We start from the raw sequence: 23,282 nt of genomic DNA on the forward strand, positions 1-23,282 counted from the left end.
CATTTCAAATATTTTCAAAATGAGACATCCAATGYCATTAATGTGATACTGCAACATTAATGATGCTTCATAAGCAAAACATCCCAGACTGAAGATATCCCTTTATATTTAAAATATCAGCCCTTAGGAGCGGTAAAAYAAATCAGAGGGACAGAGACAGATGAATTAAAAAATCAATTTATATTGAAATAYATATTTTAAAAATTAGAATTTTATAGTGGTATTTTTAGATAAAAAATTGCTGTCAAAGGAAAAAAGTTCCAAAGCATAAATGCAATGAAACTAAACATCCAACCTGTCAAGAGAGCTCCAGACTGTCTTCAACGTTTCACTATTTTAGAACACTTGGAAGCTCAATCAATCACTGTTACAAAATTACAGAATGTCATAAAACTACTTTTAAGATTCCTTACCCCAGCTTTAAGCAAATTCCATGTATAATCTATGGCACAGATGGCTCCCGTTCTTCCACACCCTGCACTATAAACAAAAACAGCTATGTATTAGATATTATTTAAATTTGTTAAAAAAGCACCAGAAGYTTTATATTTCATGAGTCCACAAAAAATTATCCAACTCTCTCAACTATCATTTTAATTTCACTCAACCTGACACTATACTATGTTAAAAATTAAAAAAAACCAGCAGTGCAAAATACTGCATCAAATGTTTTAACGCAAGGTTTCACAGCCATTTGTAATTGCAGACATGAAAGATGCTTCAATGCTCATGATTTTATTGCCTCTTGCTTTTGTCACACTATTCCCAGCTACTGCTGCTTCGTCAGGTGTGGTCTTCTCCAAGTTTAATGGCAAATTATGTAAAATGGCAGAACAGAATACGTTTAAAGACTTTTTCTGATTTAGTATCACATCTGTGTTTTCTGCTTTTTAGCTAAAAAACATAAATCTGAAAGTTAAAACAAATACAGCAAACTACCTTATTATTTTTCCTAATAGTAYGAATTCCTCTATTTTACATATGCAGTCATAATTCATGCATATTCATTACATTAGACTTACATTGTTGCAAAGAATCAACATTAACAATTATATTTACATTGAAGAGGAACAGGACTAAGTGAAATAGATTTCAGTGCTAAGTCAGTTTTTTATGGTTTTAGACCTCACTTTAGAGTGACAACTCAAAGAAATAATGCAGCACTAGAAGAGTTAAAAGCTGCGATCTAAAGAGTTAATAAGCCCCAGCAATTCAACATATCCTGGCTTGCAATCTGATTTCAATTTTTCCAGACATAATACATGAACTTTTGTTGTTTTAAAAAGCATTAAAAATCATAGGCACGATTTCTAGACAAATTGACAGAAGCTGTCAATTCACCAAAGTATTTTCATAGCAGTTTAGTTTTAACAGTCCTTCTGTTAGCCAAATTTCAGGTCAAGGATGAAACTTGTTCAGAAGTAAAGACTTCCCAATTGGAAACTACAGTCTGCTCATTAAAGATCTCTTTTGTCATACTGGAAGACAGACAGAGTTCTTAGTGATGCACATGCTACTTGCTCTCTCCTGTTGATAATGGAGCCTTTACTCCCAAGCTGATTTGCAACGATCTTCAAAGTCTGCTTGGTCCTCACGAGGATTTACAATGTCTTAAGAACAACAAAATGGGTTCCCTTTCAAAGGCTCATTCTTGTCTGATTGATATTCTGTCTTAAACTGAAGTCAAAGCAAAATTTCACTGTTGCATCAGTTTTAAGAAAATGAAGCCTGTATGATTTTGAATTAATACATGAGAATTTTTTTAACTAAAGTAAGTTGATAAATTCCGATTTATAATGAAAACTAGTGCATCCCATAACAAAAGTCTAGACTTCAAAAAAATTGAAGTGTTTAAAAATTAAAAGATAAATATATTTGGTACCTGCAGTGTATGCAAATAGGAACATCTTCATGTTCCTGGTATTCTCTCATCAAGCTGATCATGTCCAGAATAGAATCAAAAGACGAAGGGACATCATGGTCAGGCCAGTTAACATAATGAAATTGATAGACACTACGAGTCTCCTGGGAGAGAGACAGGGAGAAAGGGTTAATGACAACACATATTTGAGTTTGTACCAAATAAGTAGTTCTATGAACCTTCACTTTGACAAACAAAGTCATTTACCGTATTAAAAAGCCCTACAGCTTATACCACTTCAAAAAATAGAGGAGAAATTCTGAAGTAGCATTTTAAGTGCCCTAATGCATAAGAAAATGCCCTATGGGACAGTTCAGAAACCTCTCTCTATTATATGGGTTAAAGGATCCACAACACTGCACTATATGAAAAGATTCAATGTCCTTACAGCTGTAACTTGGAAAGGGAGAAMGAATCTTTCATGTGGTCTTTCACTTTCTTTTTCTATTTGTACTTCAATAACTTACATTGGGAGCAAAAAACGGGGGCAAAGGCCTTGTTTTGTCACATTACAAAATGAAGTGTGTGCACACACACACAGGCTCATAGAGGGAAATCAAGAAAACAATAGAAATAATTAAGACCATATCTAAATATGAATCACACTTGCAGCAACAATAGGTACATTTTTATTCTCATAACAGGAGTTACAACAGTACTAAAGACAAGGTAAAAAGCAGGCTTTAGAACAGCTTAGTTACTCAGCTACCTGAATCCCTGAAAATACTCTCTCATCATTATCCAAACRTCTTCAGCTACCAGCAGAACCAGTAGCTCATTCTAGTGCACCTTTCCATGCTGCTGTCACACCTCTGGGTTCCAGTATTCCCCTCAAAGTAATGTACTGGRGAGTGTGAAGCTTTTGATCCACATTATGGTCTACAGGTTTCAAAACCTACACTACCTTCAGTTTCGTTATGTGAGAAGCAACATAACTTTCCATGCTCAAGAGGAATGCTATCTGTCTGTGATGCTTGACTTTTCCCAGCTCTGYGGAAACGCCATAGCTAGTTAAAACAAGAGAAAATACAGCCTAAGAAAGTACAAATTTTAAAACCCCAATGATTACGTAAAACAAAGGTCRTCGGTAAGAAGGAAGAGTTACAGCTGGCTATTCAGGTCCACCAAGAAATTTCACTTAATTACTTTTAACAAGACCAGTGATTTTTCTTATTAGCAGAACTTGCAGAAAAAAACCTGTTTTTTATATGAAAATTGGAAGTTTTTCCTTGTAGAAACTAAAATAACTTTGTAGATTTACAGAAATTTTAAATTCTTCTGCTTAGTGGTTTTTTTTTGTATGATACTTCACTGAAAATTCTACACAAGTGACAAAACATATRATTTTTCTGGAAAACCTGAAAGCAAGCTTCAAAAGGTATTACTTTATACCACAAATACACTTTTTCCTCCCCAGTGCAAGGCTACACATAGAAAAGTAAGATGAAAAGTCTGTAATTAATTTTAGAGGAACCCTCAAGCCAAATCTGCTACATAAATCTGAAGAAAAACAATTTATCAGATGCACAAATCAAATAAGAACACATCTTGATAACCTTTTCAGTTAAATTACTCCTCATAGGAACAAACTTCTGGTTCCTTGCCAAGATCAAAAGCACAGCACAAACTGGAGCTTTTTGTTGCTGCTCAGTTTTTAAGCAGTACACGGTCTCTAACTGGGACAGAACTCCCCAGAGTCAATAGCTAAACATCATTTGCATGTGTAGTATAAGCAAGCAAAATACACTCAGCTACAGTTTCTGGTGTAACTAGGTGGTACAAAATTCAGGAATTCAAAGGAAGGCAGATTCTGCTTGGGGGTTTTTGGTATCCAGTTCTGTTTTGAAGTACTCCATTTCAAAAAATGTCAMAAACCCTGGTTACTACACAGAATTTCTGTTCTCTAAACAGTCTCACAGCCCAGACAGTTATGAGCACTCAGGACACACAAACAGAAACAAACTGATTAAGGTGATGCATTTCTAGCAAGTTACTGCTGACAAAAATTATTCCCCAAAATTACTCCCCTCATGATTATGCAGTTTTCATAACTGTTGTGATACCAGCTATTGAAATGGAACAAAGCTTTGCTAAAGAAAAACATAACCAAAAAAGTGACTAACCTGTAATAAATAATTTATTAATGCAGGCTGCCAATTAAAATGAGAAGTATTCTGTAAAATAGACTGTCATGCTTCATGCTTTTGCAGGAGGGCTCTACAGTTTTTATTTACTGATAGCTACTTTTCAGYCAAATGAAGCCTGACATTTGACATCTGACATTGCAGTGAAAGTTTATAAGAAAAGCTTAAACCATCTGGGTAAACAAGAACATAGATAAAAGGCAAACAGTTTTACTATTTCTCTCTTACATACTAAGATTTTTACATCACTTCCAAGCTTTATCATTTACATACAGAATCAGCACCTAAAGAAGTAAGATATTTTTGTGAGTTTCTGACATTGCATCATTTTACAGACTTTAAGGCAACCATCAACAGTGAGACCAGAAGAGACTGTGTACTTACATTCTGAAATTCAAGTAATAATGTTCTAATGAAGTAATCTGTTCTTGCTTGCTCAGCTTCCTAAACATGAGAAAAAAAATAAGGCATTGGAAAAAAAAATTAAATCAATATGCAAAATACAGGATATAACTAAAAACTCAAACTTTAAACCCAGGTGCCTCTTTTTGAATTTACAGGTTTTGTATTTAGGATTTCCTCAAAGAGGGGCAATTGAAAAATGATTAACACATCAGCAAGTTAGCTTGCTATACAAGATGTGCAAAATATGTTAATTTTACTTCAAAATGTGAATTTTGAAATTAATGTAGTCTGCTCCAAAGTCATCAGTAAACTGTGTAAGAATATTTCTAAGTGCCTGTTTTGCTTTATTTCTCCATACTTTTAATTTTCATATTGTCTTTCACAGTCAACCCTCTATATACATATCCAGCATATACACTTTTGCTGTATAAACTTCAGCCTCCTACCATTCTATCCGGACATGTCTCCTTTTATTCTTTTCCTTTTCCATTATTTTCAATTAAGTGTGCATCTGAAAGAATCACTAATTATCTTGATCGTGGCCAAAAAGCCTAGCTTCTAGCTCACAGAATTTTCWAATCTTCCTTTGGAGTACCAAAGAAAGTTTATACTTTCAGGCAGGCAGGCATCAAACAATACTATTGTACTTTAAGTACCAGCAAAATCAGAATTTGAAGATGCCTTTAGAAGCTTGGCATTACAGCTTCCCACAGAGAATTTAGATTGCATATATGCTTTAATGGGTTTCTATCTCCTGCTGGGAATTTATCATTTCCCATTAACAACTACAACATTTTGCAGGTTTTAAAGCAATGCATCCCACATAGACCAGAATACCTAAAGGTAATACACTCTCAGCTGTAACTAAGAAGTCATTTACAACACATGAACCCCTTTCACCAACATCATGAGCAACAGGGCAAAAAGCAGCCAAATTTGAATCAACTCATGGTAYGAGAAGGTTACTCAGCATCTTTATAGACTGAAATCTGCAAGTATATATTTTCTTGACGAGATGAAATTGAAGTATGCTTAATTCTTGTTAGAGTATTTCAAATGAATAAACAGGCCTGTTAATTCTTTCTGAATGCCTTAAAACACTTCATGCTAATTAACTTAATAAAAATAACCTATTCCAGTATTACTTTCATTTCAATCACAACACACAAGTCATAACAGCCRAAACAACTGCACAAGACTTGGATTTCTTGAGTTTGGTACAGACATTCAAGACTACATCATATAAAGCTTAACAAAAAAAAAATGATACAAGATCAAGGGACACAGATTCCCTTTCTTTAAAAAAATAAAATCATCATGGAGGATTCAAAAATCCACAGAGCTTAGATGTGCACACTCCTTTGAGAGTCCTTTTGTAAAATTTAGTACTGAACAATTAAAAAGCCTACAACAAACAGTTCATTGAACATTTAAGTTACAAATCCATTAAATACTTGAAAATTAATTTACAAAGCTTTATACTTACACAAGAAACACGAAACGGTCCAAAAGTTACAGCTGCTTCTCCATACAGAGGCCAGTAACGTTCACACTTTTTCTGTTGAAGTAAAGAATCCTTAATTTAATTCATGCGTAGTACTGAAAGATGATTAACAAAAGCAGAGCAGACAAAATCATGCCCTGAATGCCTTATTCTGAACTTCTTTTAAGAAAACAAAATTAATTCTCTTCTGGTTAACAAAAGCAAAACAAAACCAAGACCCCAATCAACCGACACAAACAGGCAAAAGACACTTGGTAAATTAGGACATGAACCTCATGTCTGCCTGCACACATGCATAAGCATCAGAAAGACGGGAATAATGAAAGTTTAGTTTTAGTGAAAGTTGGGAATTGACAATTCTGGATTTCCTTTTAAGGTCATAAGAATAAAGCAGGGTGATTTTTTAAAAAACATTGTTTTTGCAGCTGTATCAATTGACAGGAAATTCTGAAGGACTCAGGATTTTCATACTTGGCCTACATCCCACAAAGAGCAAGACATTCTTTTTCCATAGTGACATGGCCAGAAACAAACCCTTGGTACAGTTCTGCATACAGACAYATATTCCACTGAGATGACATCTAAATAATCATGCCACACTACAGATGGGGCAAATAAATGCAGTCTCATAAACTATTTCCTAAGTACAGAAATGTAGGGATAAGCATTCTCACTTCATCTGGCATTATTATCACAGTTATGGATATGGCAYATGAAGCTTCACAGGTATTGCCCCRTATGGGAAAAGCTCATTTATTTTTGTATTTAGGACACATACCCTTCCCATTTCAAATTCTCTACAGGCCATTACAATTATCTGAAAAGAAAAAAGAGATGCTCCAAGTTAGATGTTTTTAGATCACATAACTTAAACCTACAATTCACCACTTGCTTCTATGAGGCAGATACTGAAACACTTTTAGTGGTTACTACAGAAAAGACTAATTAYCAAAACTATTTTCCTCCCTGCATACACCTGCCCTTTTAATTCTAAAACGCAACCAAGTTTCATCCTTCACAAAATCTACATCACTAATACAGTACTTAATTCAAATACACTGTAATCCAGTACAAATACCTTATTTATTCAGTCTGACTGTCAGTTCTAGATTTATATCATAAGAACATAGAACCATTTGCCAGCTGGAAGAAACATAGCTATATTTGCTTCAAGTGACATAGAATGCATAAAATATGAGCAAACACCCCCAAAAACCCAACCATGAATCAAATTTCTTAGATGAAGTTATTTCAGATACATTAACACTTAGTAGTACAATAAAAATGCTATGTAAACTATTTGTTACAGTAAGTAACCATGACTTACATGTAAAACAAAAAAAAAAACAAAACCAAAATTTCACAAATAATTTGTCAAACATCTCCAATTACCACAAGTATTTAAAAGTTAATTCCTGGCAATAGCTATTTAAACAGATGTAGAATATATAAAACAATAAGTAACCCAAAATTAGCATAAAAAGACAGGTAGGTGGTTTGGGTTTTTTTTTGTTWCACATGCTGCTTCTGTATTTGTTTTTGTCAGTCCACATTTTAAGGTCTCCTACAGGAACAGATGTAACCAAGCAAGAACCTATTCATAAATACGAAGGCCATAATACTCATTCAATAAAATTAATACTTTGGACTTACACTGGTAAATGGAATAAATAATATTAACACTGTTTAACCACACAAAGCAAGATTTGGAAAGCAAATAATCGAAATCACTTTCAATATTTTGACAATAATAGCCAGCTCAGGCAAAAAATACACAATCACAGTGCCATGAAAGAAGGTAGCACTGAATTTTCCCATAGGTACTTACAGCAACGTTGTATTCCCATATCATCCTCCAGAAGTCGATAACTGTATTGGCTAACGGTCCCTGGGTAGCAACATATGCTTTTGGCCCATGAACTCCCTGGGATTGCAGAAAGGAACYATTAATGTTTATAAAGAACATTTATCTGAACTGAATAAAAAGAGGTTTCAGGTTATAATTGTGTCAAATTAGAATATCCTTTTTTATATACAACAGGAAGGGTGACTATGAAACACGAGTACAAATCACTTTAGTGGGAATTTTGCTGGTAATCTCAAGGGAGCYCAAGATTACAACAGCTACTGTACTGCCAGAGACTGTCACAGGAAGTAAGTTTCTGTATATTCAGATTCTGAAGATACCCTTTAAGTCTGTATTTTCTTTGCTACCCCAGCGTTCAGTGATGAACACTTAAAATCTTTCTGCYAAGAAACATCCTCTTGAATGAATTTTAAATTCCTCGTTCCTCCCTCCTTGTAATATATTTCAAAAGTACAAAATTTTAAAATTTGTTTTATATGAATTTTTAATATATTAATATCCAGCTTTTCAAGCTGAACATTTATGGAGGGAGATTTACAGGAACAYCCATTTCTGAAGAGCAAATACCGTGTAGAAGCAGCAGCAGAATAAAGCCAGAAAGACAGCTCAAAATACTARTACTTTGAAAGGAAACTGTAATAGGCTTCTAGACAAATTCTGACTTCTCTTTAAGCATGTTAGATGTATTTCCAATGCCACACTTCTTCCATGAACAGGGCAAAATGAGTATTAACATACACAATTTGTCAAACACCTCACTTATGGTCCCTAAAAAAATCACCTGTTAAAACAACTGCATCTGAATTTTCCTATGTTATAAATCACTAATTCATTTGCCTGMCCCTCTCAAATGAAGTATTTTACATTATATTTCCACTTAAGAGTAAAATCAAAGCTTTAAAAATTGTGTTATAAATGTTTGCAAATTTATTCAAGTCAAAATAAAATAACATCTTCCCTCACAGCTTTAAAGTCTTATGTCAGACTATAATATTAAAGCGGCACTGACATGAAATAAAAGCTTAAAAAGAATCCAAGAACTGTTAAACCAGACTTCATACCTTAATAAAGTTTGCATTGATGTAGTCCGAATCTTGTGGGGGAGTTTTTAAGGTCAGTTTAACTCGGCTGTGATCAACTAAGAAAAGAAAAGAACCCAAAGTACTTCTTTGAACAAGGATTACAACATATGTAAATCAATATAAAAGAGCAAATATAATATACATAGTACATTGAAGATAATTTCCCAAAGGTTAAGTCACACAAGCAAGTCAGCTCATTTTATTTATGGGTAAACCAACTCAGGCAGAGATAAGCAGAGCAGCTCCTACTGCTGTGTGCTTCTGATGCTCAAGTTCACAGGGTACCACCTCCTGGAATTCCAAGAGCAATTCAATTACAAAGAGGCAAAATACAATTAATCAGAAGCCATCAGAAGTGCGGTTGCACAACATTAGCAGAGACCATGGTGGTCAGAATTAAGGCACACTTAGAGAAAGCAGAATACWACACCAGTGCACAGCTAAAGCAGCTGGCAGTTCTTAAAGCCTTTGCCAAGGAGGACTCCATCAGATTTGACAACAGGAAACAGGCACCAGGGTTTATTGCCCAGGCACAGACTGATCTCTATCCCCAAAAACTGGGCTAGGCTCTTTGCTGCAGCACTTCTGAATTAGAGAGCAGCACACTCCTTCATTTAGGGGTTTTGACATGTCAAATTTTTGCCTCAAGCATCACTGACTTTCTCAGAGAAAGCTTCTAATAAAAACAGCAGATCTTTGGAGACCAAAATCCTCAGCAATATAAAAATAGCCTTATTACTTGTTGAGAGAATAAACTAAAYATTTTGGTATTGAAAAAAATTGCATCTTTAATACAACAATGACTTGATTGTTACTAAAATGGTGTAGGTGGTTGGCAGGTTTGCCAGTCCTTCCAGCTCTTGTTAACAACACTTACTAGCTATCACATAAAAATTGTTCAAACTGTCTCTACAATGGGGATTCTTTTAGCTGGAAATCCATATCAGAAAAGAATTGTCTTCAAATGGGGCAACAGAACTATCTGCAGAAAGAGCAGATGCTTGAGCAATTTGTTACTTTCTGCTCACAGGGTCAATTCCTCAACCACAGAACAGCTGCTAAACCTTTGATTAGACCTAAAGTCCAGAAAAAGACAAAGAACAAATATATTTCAAAAGAGAAAATATGCTTAGTTGGATTTTTTGTTTTGACAAAACATCACTGCTAAAACAGGGAACCATGCCCACAAGAAGTAAATGCTGAGAGTTATTTCTATACAGAAAGCTCTTCCAAAAAGCTTGCAAGATGGTGAAATTTTTCTGCCAGAGTCCTCAAAACATGCAAAAAARTATCTGTGTTACCATGTAATGCTTCTTAAAAAAGCACAAGTGTAAATTACAAGACTTTCAGATCACAAATCTAAAGACAACACATTCATATAAAGGCATAAAAAAAAATCTTAAAACACATTGCATTGTGTTACACTCTGATACTTTCRGCAAGAACACTCTTTAAGCTTTCAGTGGTGTCACAGAATTTATATTAAAAACTGCTTTTAAGCAGCAGAACAGACTAATTAAAGTAGCAGGCTAATGAGGGATACTGTCTTCYCAGATCCAAAATTCTATAGCAGTTTCCAAATGTCAACATCACCCGCCTGTCTCTGCGTGCCACAGCTCATCTGTTACAGAGTTGCAGGCCTGGAATAGAATTCTCCAAGAAAAATCCACTGCAGTTCTTGGCTKCTGAAGATTTAGTGCTCAGATAATGTTATATAACTTAAAGGCTCACTTCACAATAACTTACTGGTTCTTCAGGTGAGCAGTGAACACCATGTTGCATCTAACCACCATTTAAGATACTAAGATGCATCTTTTACTCTGAAGCCAGTGTTGAGATAGTATKGAGATACTGATCTTTCTGGCAGCAGTAATAATTTCTCATAAATACATGATAATAATAATAATAATTTCTACCATGAGTAACATGTTTCTAAGGAAAACATGCGTTTAAGCACCTAGTAAAGTTCTCAGCTATTCTGGGCTAAGATGATAGTGTTTGACACGGCTGTAGAATGAGTACAAACTTACCTTCAGGAGATACCTCCCCTAATGAGCCTTCCAAGTTAAAAATAAAAATTTTAACAATATCATCTTTCAGTAAATTATCTCCAATTTTGCCTTTCAGTAACAACTAAAAAGTAAAATTCAAACTACATGGAGAATAACAAGCCCTTTCCTTTGTCTTGTRTTAACATGTAAATCAGACTTACATGGCAATATATCCTTGTATCTGTTCTTTTTAACATTTTCTTCTTTTTCTCCRGTGGCTGTTGGGTAGATCTTCTCTGTTCTGTATTTTGTTGATAATCTTCTTAACCTCTGAAACGTAAGATTTATATTTTCAAGCCTCAAGATAAACATCACAAGGTATTGGTTTYATTGATGAAGATGATCACTCATGATAAAAATCTCTCCTTTTATGATGCTCACGTGATGAAGTTTAAACATTTAACCACCCAGTACTTTTAGGACATCAGCAGTTTATACCCAAGGTAATGCCAGCTCTATGCATCTTTAGAAAAGCCACTATAGCACAGCATGGACTGTGGCAATATTTTACTTGGACAATGCAGTGCCCTGCTGTGGAGTAACATCTGCATTAAGAATACCTGTGAGAAACAGAAACATCCAGGATATCTGGAGGAAGAGCACAGCACGGGCTGGCTCAGGAACAGCTGGTACTTGGCTCTGATGCACAAGGCTTCCAGCACTGACAACTGAACAGAAACCAAAGTCTCACATTTAACTCATGCCAACTCCTAACGCCCAACTCCTGTTGAGTTTCAAGCTCAGAGAAAGAAGATTCCTGTCTCTCAGGYACAAGCTATTCGCAATTAAGATGAGTGACAGGAGGACTGCTGTATTCACAACAGTTTATCATTTTTTTCTCTCTATCTATTTCAAATCCTAGAAATTTGAGAGAGTCAAGACCTCTAATAATAAAAAACAGCCAGTGCCTTCCAGTAACCTAGGAAATAAAAAGAGCAATACAGCCTTTATTGTCCCAAACAACTTAGGCCTTTGCAACCTTAAAAATGAGGCAGAAGACTAGAAGTTCTCATCGAAAAAAATAAATACAAGAGGAGCCAGCAGTATTTAGACTGTGTAGATATCCAGATTTATAAATGAACACCAAAGAACACAAAAACTTAACTCTGGTGGTTGCACACCCAGCCATTCTGTGGACACTGACACATTGGTGGTACCTAACACTATCAAGAGGWAGACTGAACAGCTTCAAACAAATACAGCATCTCCAGTGAGGAGTGCTCTGCACRGGTAGAAAGACATTCTTCATGTTTCCCTCCCTCAATATTCAATGCATCATTATACACTTGAATATTCAAAACACTCATCACTTGAATTCTTTTGGGAAAGGGGSACAATGGAGGAAGTTTTTTGCTAGTTAAAAATTTAAATCTTGTTTGTCACTGACTAAGTAACAACATACAGGCAGAAGGGTATCACAAATAAGATGATCTGTTTGGAAAGCCAGTCTTAGTAGCTTTAGAAGAATTCAAGAAGAAAACACTTGGCACGCTCACCACACACTTCAATTAAAAAATGTTTTGGAAACTCATGCACTTCAATCACTCRTCCTAATTGATTGTGCAAATGAGACAATTAACTAATCATATTAGGTCAAAAATCATCCTAGCCTCACCCCCACCCTGAGGAAAAGAAGAAATTAGCAYCTCTCTGACAATGAAACATTTCCATTAAATTTATTTTCATATAGTCAAAAATATCAAATTACCTATGCAAATGTGGATAAAACTTGTTATTAATTTAACTGGATAATACATATCTAATAAACCAGAAAAGTGGCATTTACAGATAAAAAACAAATAGCAAGGTAATTTTTTTAAAAAAGCAAATAAAGTAGTATCAGTTTTCAATTTTCTCTCTTCTGTGAGGACTTCATGACAGATTAAATCACTAAACATTAAAAATAGCAACAGAACTAGCCCACAACTTTTCTTTTCCTAAAATGAATCTTCTTGAGAAACTTGCAATATTAGTCAATGAAAAASACCAGTAAATATATGGAGGTGTGATAGTAAGTCCCTGACCACACAGCGATCAAACTGCTAACTATTTAATCTGAAAGCATTGCTATTGTGAGGAACAGGAAGATTCAATCCTTGAAAAGACAAACAGTTCCTGGAAGCCTCCATACAGACTACACTGACCATTGCAGAAACAAAACAAAAACTAAAAACAAATCACAGCATAACCTATGCGCACAGCAGGCAGAAAAACCTGGGTTGTCACATGGCACAGAGAGAGAGTATCACTGCACACAGGAGACATTGTCCTGTGTAACACTGACCTTTCCTGAGTCAAAAAATAGCACTTGTGCTAAGACTGAACACAACCAGAAGTCTAGAAATAGCAAAATGAATGCACATAATTTGGCTAAATCAGCTATAAACTGCAAGGCTGAGAAACAGTTTGAAATAAGCTATAAACCTCCAGTCAAGAGGGGGAAAAAAAAAGCAAAGACCAACAATGATACATTCGAAGCACAGTCACTAACATGATTTTGTGTATTATTTCACATCTCAACATGGTTGTGAGTTTCAAATGTTTTTTTCTCCATCTTACTGATTCTTACGGGACAAATGTCATTCTAGACTCTGCTTAAAAGAAGTTTAGGGAAAACTACCTCTACAAACAATGACTAGAAGCAGAAGTTATTTTACATGAGAAAGAACACATGCAATGAAGTCAGGTGAGGTATCAAAAAGCGCTCTATTCCTTTTTGCTTTAGCCCATTTTAAGGGCATGCAAGAAAAAACACTTCCACCTATACAATTTGGATGAATTTTAAGACAAAAAGGTTTGAATGACTAGTACCAACTTCTATTATCTAGAAAACAATGCTATACGAATCCAGCATAGCCTTCTTCCCTACATGATTCAATCTCCCCTGCTCTACAATCTGCTGAACAGACCAGAAAGTAGGATTAGTTTAGCCCAGCTTCAAGGCAAAGCCTGGAAATGAAATACAGGTTGATCTGAGCACACATCTGTTCCTAAAATACTTCAGGATCCATGCTTTTAATGCATGTTTGCCAGCTGTTCTGTGACATGGGCAACAGGAGATACCTGAGAGCAATCAAAATGAGTAAGGAACATTCTTTATGATGCATAATAGTATCTGCTACATAGAATAATATCTATTTCAWGCTTTGGAAAAGGAAAAATTGACTAAAGAGTAAGGAAAGAGTTTTAAGAAGTGAGGTTTGAACAGACTACCACAGAAATGGAAAAGTGCCAGACTAGCAGAGGATTACGCCCTACATGCAATAGAAAATTCCTGCAGAAAGCCATGGCAGTGTGCTCTCAGCTTGCTGTGGGATGCAAGRGATCCAGTGCTTCCTAGGCTACAGCCCAGAGTGACCAGGAGAAGGAGAATGTACTCAATAGCAGCACAGGGGTAATGACAGGGCAGGAGAGAAAAKAATTCTGCTCAGAATACAAGAAGCTGACAAGACAGCGAGTAAGATCCGTCTCAGGCCGGTTTCATGCTAGTTCTTAATAAACAACTGTCTCCAGTACAAAGCAGCACTCATTTGGGGTAAGTCAGTAAACTGCCAAAATGCTTCCCCAAAGATAGGCAGATGCCAAGAGCAGGGACATGGGAGGTCCCGCCTGGTGCCCCTGCAGGTAACACTGGGCACTTCCAYGACATTCACCTATTCAGTGGGACTGCTATTCTGGTACCATAAAAATCTTCACTGGTATATTCTTTAAGAACAAAATGGTCAAAGAGTGAGTATGATGAGTCATAAACATACACTTTAAAACCTACTTTCACAAGGCCTTTAGTTCCACTCATTAGAAAAGCTCTATTTTAATTCTGCTTATTCATTGCATGACAGAAGTGGTTTGTGGGGTGGTGACAAGCACCACATGTGACAGTGGGGAGATGAGCCTTTGAAACTATTTAAGTTTCAGAAACACACTCCTAACTTCCACAGTGGTTTTACAATCTGTACTACAAATCTATTTCAGAGTTTTTACAAAGACAAACCAGCTTTTCAAACCCAACTTGTGGAACCCTACTGTATTAAGAACTTTTCCAATCAGTTCAGGAAATACAGATCTTTGACTTTCATTGTCAGTTTAGAGAGCCTGTAAAGACACAACATCTAACATCACAGAAGTGCTGTTTGTGGATTAAAGAAAGCATTTATGTAGCCTACTGAGATTTAAAGAWCTTACTTCAAAAGCATCAACTTTCTTTAAGATACAAAAATTTCTCTGGCTCCTTTCCAGGCTTCTTTTCAAGGAGGACATGACAAACACTTCACCACAGTTTCTGTWATCTCAAGTCCTCAAACTGCCTCCTAAGCCTTGTCTGACATTTCTAATTGGCAAAACAAGAGATGATACAACAATGATGTTCTCTCGACTCTCCTTTCTGCCCATTCCTGAGGAGCAGGACCTAGCAGAGTGTCAGATGCCAGCTGCCACAGTACTCCACAACACCCACTTGCCATGTGACAGCAGGCCACAGAACCAGGCTCAAGAAGCTCTACACAGCCAGCTCTGGSAGTGGTCTCCTGACATTGTGCCAATCACACAGGAACATATTTTATTTTGCAAAATTTGCCTAAGTGCATTAAGAAATACTCAAAGAAGCAAACAATTAAAGAAAAGYTTCCATCAAAGTTACATTAAAAATCAGAGCATAAAAAAAAATGCTAGAAAACAGAGCATAAAAGAAGATGCTAGAAAAAAGATGCTAGAAAGTGTTGTATTAATGCACTTATTTCATTAAATAAGATAGCTATTTCTATCATAAGGGCGACATTGCATTTTTCTTACTAAMAGGAAGGGAAGAAAAACACAAGAATTATGTGCAACTCTGGGATCATTCAAATAATTTAGATAAACGTTACTAGGTCAGAACACATTCCCTAGTACTTATATAGTGAGAAAAATGCACCTGTGCGGAGCAATCTGAACCAAATTACCACAAAAATGTTAAAATTACTACCTTCTGGTTATCTATAGTCAGACTACCCAAGCTTCAGGTCCTGTTGTAAATTAAGAAATGCCAGAGACGCCTTTGATGAAAAACAGTTCAATGCAGACTTTCATATTGTTGCTCAAACGGGGCTCTGACTTCCTAAAACTGCTTTGGGTCCAAAAGTATTTTAGCYTCAATTCCTGCAAATCCAACTGGAGTTTTCCTATACCACTTTCTCATCAGTGAGGTCTCTGGGAAATGAATACCAAGACTAGCTGATGGTAGTAAACTYAGGMGGAGAATGGACTACTCAGGATGCCTGTGCAGATCTGTGTTGCAATAGCAAGGAATAAATGAACACAGTCAACACCACTTCATCTTAGGAGTATTTCAAAAACAGCATACGTTTGCATCCCATGTCAATACTTCCCCATTGATTCCTGTCAGCATTCAAACAGCAATTGTTTGCAATTCCAAGCCTCATGAAGGAGGGAAATAGCCGTCCTAAACACTAGTCAAACATAAACAATGAAAGGAGAATAATTTGGTTCTGTAAAACTTCACTGTACCTCAATATTCACATATGGCTTTGGCTGCAAAAAAAATCCAGGTTAGCAGTCTGCACTGAACCGATCTCTCTGAAACAAAGCCCTGAAAGGGGACTGCAGGCTGAACTGATAGATGGAATTTTCATTGCTTTGGCATTCTCTTCTGGCAACACCTMCTAACCCTTGAGCTCTAGGTGCTCCAAGGGAATCTCTGCCGAAGAGATTAATAGACAAGCCTGATAGCTGCACTCCTCTGGGAGCTCTGTCTTCAGCATTTCATAGCAGGATGATGAGGAGTCCAAAAACCCCCACTGCATTCCACAAAGCTTGTGGGAACCAYGTAAAAGAAAAATCCCTCCAAAACTACTCAGACAACTGAAAACAGCATCATTTCAGTATTAGATTGCATAGAGTATTCTATACAGGAGTTGGACATCAATGATCCTTGTGGGTTCCTTCCAACTCAGGACATTCTCTGATTTTACATCATCTTAACTTTCTSATATTTTCTCAGGAAAGAGGTGAATTCATGTTATGGCATTAATTGGAGATTTCTATCCCATGAAGATGTATCAGCCAGTGAAGACAATGCTGGTACATCCTCATGCAGAAAGGCAAAATGATAACACTGTAAGCCTGTTGAGGGGGTACATCTTATTTTCTTCAGTATCACATTAAAAYCAGAAACAGGTAAAAAACTCAAACCAGCAGCTTACTCTCCAGAATTRGGTATTGTCAGAGCAAGAACAGCATTTCCCATCTTGCCAAACCTATATTTTCCCTAACAAAAATGTTAAAATCAGACACATCTCCCACACTGCTAATAATTAAAGAYAGCTTCACTCAGACACGCTCAAAACGTGGGCTGATTGCTTCAAAATTCTTTTTTCCTCTCCCTGATTCCTAAAACTATTTTATACTATCTGCATGTTAATTCTAGTCCTGTGGGCAYTGTATTTTGTTAATAAACTACTTTTTTTTTTCTCTTCACTTTTGCCCAAACATCTATTTCATATTGGTGGGAACAAATATGAATTTTTTCACTTCAGAGGAAACATTTACTCTGTAATGGTTTGGTTTTTTTTTTTTTCTCTGAAAACACTGTCTCAAACTGAGACAACATTACAACAAGTGAAAACATGCTGGACCATGAAGCAGTAACAGCTCTTTATGAGTGAAGAACATGAAAATTTCTGTACACAATTAGAAAAGCATAGAAAATTTCTGCACACAATTCCAAAGTTGACTGTTTTGGACTCAAGTCTTGGAAGCACTTTGACGCAAAACCAGAAAAGGTTAACATTAGCACACACTACAAATAACAGGCTTCTTAACAGTGTCAGAGCAATTCCAGAACAATGGTTGATAATTCAGAACAGAAATAAATCTCAGATTTTTTTGCAACAAGATGATTTTCTGTCTTCACAATATAAACTCAAACAGCACATGGTAGCAAAGCACTTAAGAGAAACCAAGAAATAAAAGTCATCAACCGGGGAACCCCCTTGTTTAAAACCATGATTTGTACTTGCATGATTTGCAAGTAACTTTTTCATTATTATCCTCTTTTTCCTTCTGTACTAGGCTTTATGCATGCTGACAGCATTAAGTATATTAAAATAATCATATTTAATCTTGATTTAAAATTAAAATGGTTATAGGTCTAGSTAAACCTCTTTTCAAGAGCCACTCTGACTTATCCAGGAGAGGAGACCACGCTACAATCCACTCTATCTATCTAGACAGCCTATCTCAGACTGTCTCTGAAGTCAACCAAATTTCAACATCCTGGATGTGACACTAACACTGTCAGTGCAACATCTGAGTGAAGACTTCTACAGACAGTRTCCTTCACCTGAAATAGAGATTAAGTAGATACTCGTGCATGTCTCCCTCACACACACCAGATTTACAGTTTCACAGGGAATTCAAAATGAAACAACCCTGATAGTCACAGGAATGAATACCAAAGTAACAAAATCCTCAGGATCAGGCCATGGAAACTTAGTAGAAGTTACCAAAAGGCAAATTGAGACTTTTTCCACATAGAATACCCCAAAGGCAAGAGGTTTTATTCCAGGTCAATCAGGCAGCTAAATGGAACACAAGCCACACTTCTTCATGGGCACAGGAGGGGCTGGACCAGTCACTGTCCATGATAACTTTGTGGCTCTTCAGCTTCAGTGCTCATGTCTCACCCAAAATAATCTGAACAGCCAAAAGCACCCTGAGATGAGCATTCACAAGAAAACCTGCAGAGTAAATACACGTAAGGTACAACTCATCAATAAACAGCATGAGGATCTGAGTAAGTATTAGCTAAGCCTCTGTCCTTGAAGAATTATTGAGGTTTCTTAACCATATCAATTCTCCCTGAAATATTTCATCATCACCACCTGTAACTCCCCGCAGTCTGGACCATTSCCCTGCCTGCCACTTCCCAGTACGTGGCATGAAGTATTAAGATCCACTGAGAATGTATCTTGCTTTTGTTTCTGCTCAGTGCAAAAGAAAAGGGGGGGAATCAACCCAAATTCTCCTCCCTCTTCCTTCACAAGATGCAAAACCCTTCCTCTTTTCCCACGCCTTGGAACACATTTCCTTGAGGTCAGTGTTTGTTTTCCAAGCAATTCATACAAGGTGGAAAAAAAAAAAAAGCACCACAACTGAAACAGGAAACACTGAGCTTTCACTCCAACAGAAGTAAACCTGAATTTCCTACCTGCTAGACCCCACAAAGCTGCCACAAATAAAGACACAGGAGAATAGCCTTAGAGTGTTACTAAAACCTTATTGAAGCCTTTTAATAAATCTGCACACACACACACTCCCACCATAGCTGTTATGTCCTACCTTCCCAAAAGGGTTTTTAACAGCCACATATTGCAAATTTATCTGAAACAGATTCTGCTCTGTAAGACTTWCACTGAGAACGACTTTAAGCTGAAAAGCTGGAGCCTAACAACTGCTCTGGGTAAAAAGCAGAGCTGTGTGAGCAAGAGACATTGCAACTGCCATCTGGTTTTGAGTCCAAATTACCTTACTGACACATCTCCAGAGCTCAGAGGTACTGCTCCTTCCTGTGACATCCTTTGGCATATACTTGAAYTGCTATTCAATGAGTTTAGGGTCAAATATACAATCCCAATAAAAATATGCCAATTTTGTCTTTCCCCAGAAGTCAAACTTTCTTTTTTTGAAGCAAGCTTGAACCATGTATAGAAACACAGCATCTTTAGAGACTTTCAGCAGTTTAGAACCCCCACTATTCAGCAGGTAAAACCAGGATACTGCTAATGKAGTTACACTAATTAATGATGGGCAAGTAAAACACCCATAAGTTTTAATAACTATACCCACTCCAAAAACCCCCACTAATTAATAAATAAAAATAAGAAAACGTTTGACAAGTGCTGAATCACTACTTCTACACAGCAACACATACAACGGGTTTGTTAAAAAAAAATATAAGATAGCAAATAGAAAATACATTTCTACTCTCTGGAGAAAACACTCTTACAACTATTTTCAACCCCTCTTTGAGGCTGTGTTTGGAAGCCAAGGAATGTGCTAGTTATAAAGAGGCCATTTATGATAGAGTTCAATAGCATTTTAAGAGCTATAAAGAAGTAGTCTCATTAAAGTCACAAACTTGCACTAAGATTTCAACTGTAATAACCCCAGCTAATAACCGGCACAATATTTATGGAGAGACAAAACAATTTTGCATTGCAATTATTTATATTTGCAGTATCTGTCAATTTTTGCCTAACAAATCTGTCCCCAGTAATTCAGAAGCACATACCTTCCAAGCATAATTCTGCTTTCAAAATGAGAAAGGACAGGGAATCTAAAATTCTCATAATTCTGGCAGAAAGAGCTACAAAGCAACTGTTGAAATGAAACCAAAGCAGTAATGGCTAGTACAGAAACAATAAATCCAGACAACCAGTTATTCCCACGCATGACTTTAGATTATTTCTCCTCATTGAAGTTCTTGCTTTAATGGCTGAACATTCAAGTAGCACTGTTAAATGTTTAAATATTTGAACAATATGAACTCCACCAATTCTACTGAATTAAAAAAAGTCCTTAAATCTTTTTGCATACATGCTGTATTGCMTTCAATTGTCTCCTACAAAAGTAACACAGGCATCTACACAGGATTACCACTAAGAGTACACTTTACAGTATTAATATAGGATTACCACTCAAGAAGAATGTTTCTTTCCTTATATGTTGTTCAATAACCACTTCAAGAAGAGGAAAAGGCTGTGGTGCTTCTCCAACATAACCATTTATTGTTTGAGATATCACTAAAAATTTGAATTCCACGGCAACTTAATCCCAGATATTCTCAGGCCATGCCAATCCAGAAGTGGCTACAAAAGAAACAGTTGCCTCTTCAGCAGGCCTGCATCTTGACAAGATACAAAGACAAGAATTCTACAGTGAAGTTACCATAAAGTAAATGAAAATACTGTTTTAATCAAACAGTTTGAGGTATAACCTTTTAAAAATTTTTTGAGGAAATTTTTAATTCTGAAGACTCACAAAAGCTTGTACCTAGAGGGTCAAGTAAAAGATGTTCAGTGTACCTCCTCTTAAAACTCATGTTGAGAACACTCATACTYACAAAATAAAGTCTTTATATAAATTTTCTTCTGTACATTAAAACCTCAGTTCAAATTTTAAATTCTTTTCCAAAGAGTTGTATGATGCCTTTTTTATATTTACTATGCATTTCTGCAATTTTTATGTTTTGAAAAGCAAAGAAAAATTTACCTCATATGAAGTATATGCTCAATCACCTAAAGGTTTTTAAGTACCGCACAACTTGAGTTTGTTACACAGCTAATGTGCACTACAGTGCCAAATTTCAATAAACAGAAAGGTCCTCAAGTCAACTGGTAAAATGAATCTGGTTCAGGCAAGCACCATGTCAATCAAGCTGCTAATAAATTTMAAATAAACCTCAGCTGCCATTGCTTAAAAAAGATTAATATTTACAATCCAGAATGTACAAGTCAGTAGTTTGTTTGGTAAACAATAGGATGGGATTTTTATCTGATATACAAACAACTTTATTCAACACCTCCAGGTTCTGGATGACAGATTTACTTCCAGGTATTTCAAAAACGCACGGGAACACCTTTGGATCCCACCTCATGATCTTTATCTATAATTCTCATCTATGTGGAATATGTGACTCCACTTCCTTTCTTGGAAAAGGAAGTTGCTCCAATCTGAGCTTCAAATAAGTATTTGATATGGTGCCAATTCAAAAGAAGAGTATGTGAACTTCTGCAGGAATTGAGTTGAGACTAGTCTCTTTAGTTTGTTTTTACAAGGAAAAAATTTTTTTTAAAAAATCATCTGACTGAAGGGATTTCACAAGCAGAGTTTCTCAAAAAAACTTCTCAGACCAAGCAGGCATTTTCCTTCATGATCTCTCCAGCAATGCAGTGCACATTTAACAGACATCTGATGACAAACCAGAAGACAGTAAGAGACGAAGAYTGGAGTGTAACAATAATCACGAGAATTGACTTTCAGGGTACAAGAAAACAGAATAAACCTCAAAAACAAAGTTGTATACTAGAAATTAAAATGAAGAAAACACAAATGCATACCACAAATCACTAAATGGCAACTCAAGAGTTTCTAGAAGTCACCAAGGAAAAAAAGACACAGAATAGTTACTGATAACCAGTATTCAGTAGTAAGTCCAGCATGCTGGGAAACTACAGATGAGACAACATAAATTCTMAACGGACAACAGGGCATAGAAAAAAAAATTGTTTCTCTTCTTAACACAACAGATTAGTTAAAGGTGTTATTTTTTTTTTGTTTTGATGAACTGTATGACCTTAATTTTCTTTGTGGTCTAAAATTAGTAAAACTAATTCAACTTGAAATTTATGMAATTTTCCTCTTACCAAAGAAACAGTCATATTCTACCACTGCTTGCATTACCTAAGTGCATATAAAAAGAGTTAGYAGCTTTTACATTTGTTTTCTGATACTTCATATAAAACATGAATTTTTTTTTATGGCAACGGTTTTGGTCATATTAGTCTGGTTTTATTTGGGGATACTTTCAAAATAACCAAAGAATGCTAGCAAATATTAGCATCTTTCAGAGAAAAACCCAACTATGTTTACTCTGGACAAGGAAGCAATAKTTTCCTTTCAAAAACAGTCCCTGAACATTTAAGTCTAACACCCTCATCCTAAGCACTGTCAGCCTATACTTTCTATGACTCTTGAACCATTAAAGATGCCTAAAAAGTTTTTTGTAAAAATCCTAATTTAAGTTCCTTGAAACTGTCTCATTTTAACCTCATTTAGAAAGTTACCAGATGGTCAACAAATCCAAATCCCGTACATTATTGTTTAATGAGCACTRGTGCAGAATAGTTTAAACACTCGAGAGATCAAACAGTAATCTACAGCAACACTTAAGCATGGCATCTCCTGCGTCAAGCTTTAGGCAGTGTTTATTTTCTCTGATAAAGAAATGTGGATTTTATTACTTAAGAAACAAAATGTCTATTTTTGTCTTTAAAGAAATACTAACATTTTGATGAATATTTTCAGAAAGTTTGATTTCAAAGCASTGTTCCCTGCTGAGGAACATTCCTGGAAAACTTGTGGTTTTGTTGAAACTTCTGCTACTTGGTTCCCAGTTAAACTAACATATGTCTGAGATGAGCTGCAAGACAGCTTATCAGACAATTGTTAGGCTTCAAGTTTCATGGAAAGAACAGGACAGAACTGAGGGCAACTTAGAGACWCCGTCTGTCTCGGAGGTGAGAAGCTGGAAC

The 23,282-nt window shown here is 36.0% G+C and overlaps 1 protein-coding gene across 2 annotated transcripts in view; it reads right to left on the reverse strand.

Annotated features, from left to right (window-relative positions):
- PTPN12 (protein tyrosine phosphatase non-receptor type 12) overlaps positions 1-23,282 on the reverse strand; it is a 69,063-nt gene that overhangs the window by 26,364 nt on the left and 19,417 nt on the right. For both annotated transcript variants that reach the window (XM_057364476.1, XM_057364474.1), the window contains exons 2-9: positions 11,136-11,244; positions 8,903-8,979; positions 7,803-7,898; positions 6,753-6,791; positions 5,957-6,028; positions 4,450-4,509; positions 1,883-2,025; positions 414-480 (exon numbers count right to left, since the gene is read on the reverse strand). In XM_057364476.1, the coding sequence (XP_057220459.1) occupies positions 414-480; positions 1,883-2,025; positions 4,450-4,509; positions 5,957-6,028; positions 6,753-6,791; positions 7,803-7,898; positions 8,903-8,979; positions 11,136-11,244 (663 nt within the window). The remainder of the gene's footprint in view (positions 1-413; positions 481-1,882; positions 2,026-4,449; positions 4,510-5,956; positions 6,029-6,752; positions 6,792-7,802; positions 7,899-8,902; positions 8,980-11,135; positions 11,245-23,282) is intronic.

This window comes from Malurus melanocephalus, unplaced genomic scaffold (assembly GCF_030028575.1).
Source record: "Malurus melanocephalus ecotype Western Australia unplaced genomic scaffold, MMel_1.1 scaffold_39, whole genome shotgun sequence".
NCBI classification, from domain to species: domain Eukaryota; kingdom Metazoa; phylum Chordata; class Aves; order Passeriformes; family Maluridae; genus Malurus; species Malurus melanocephalus.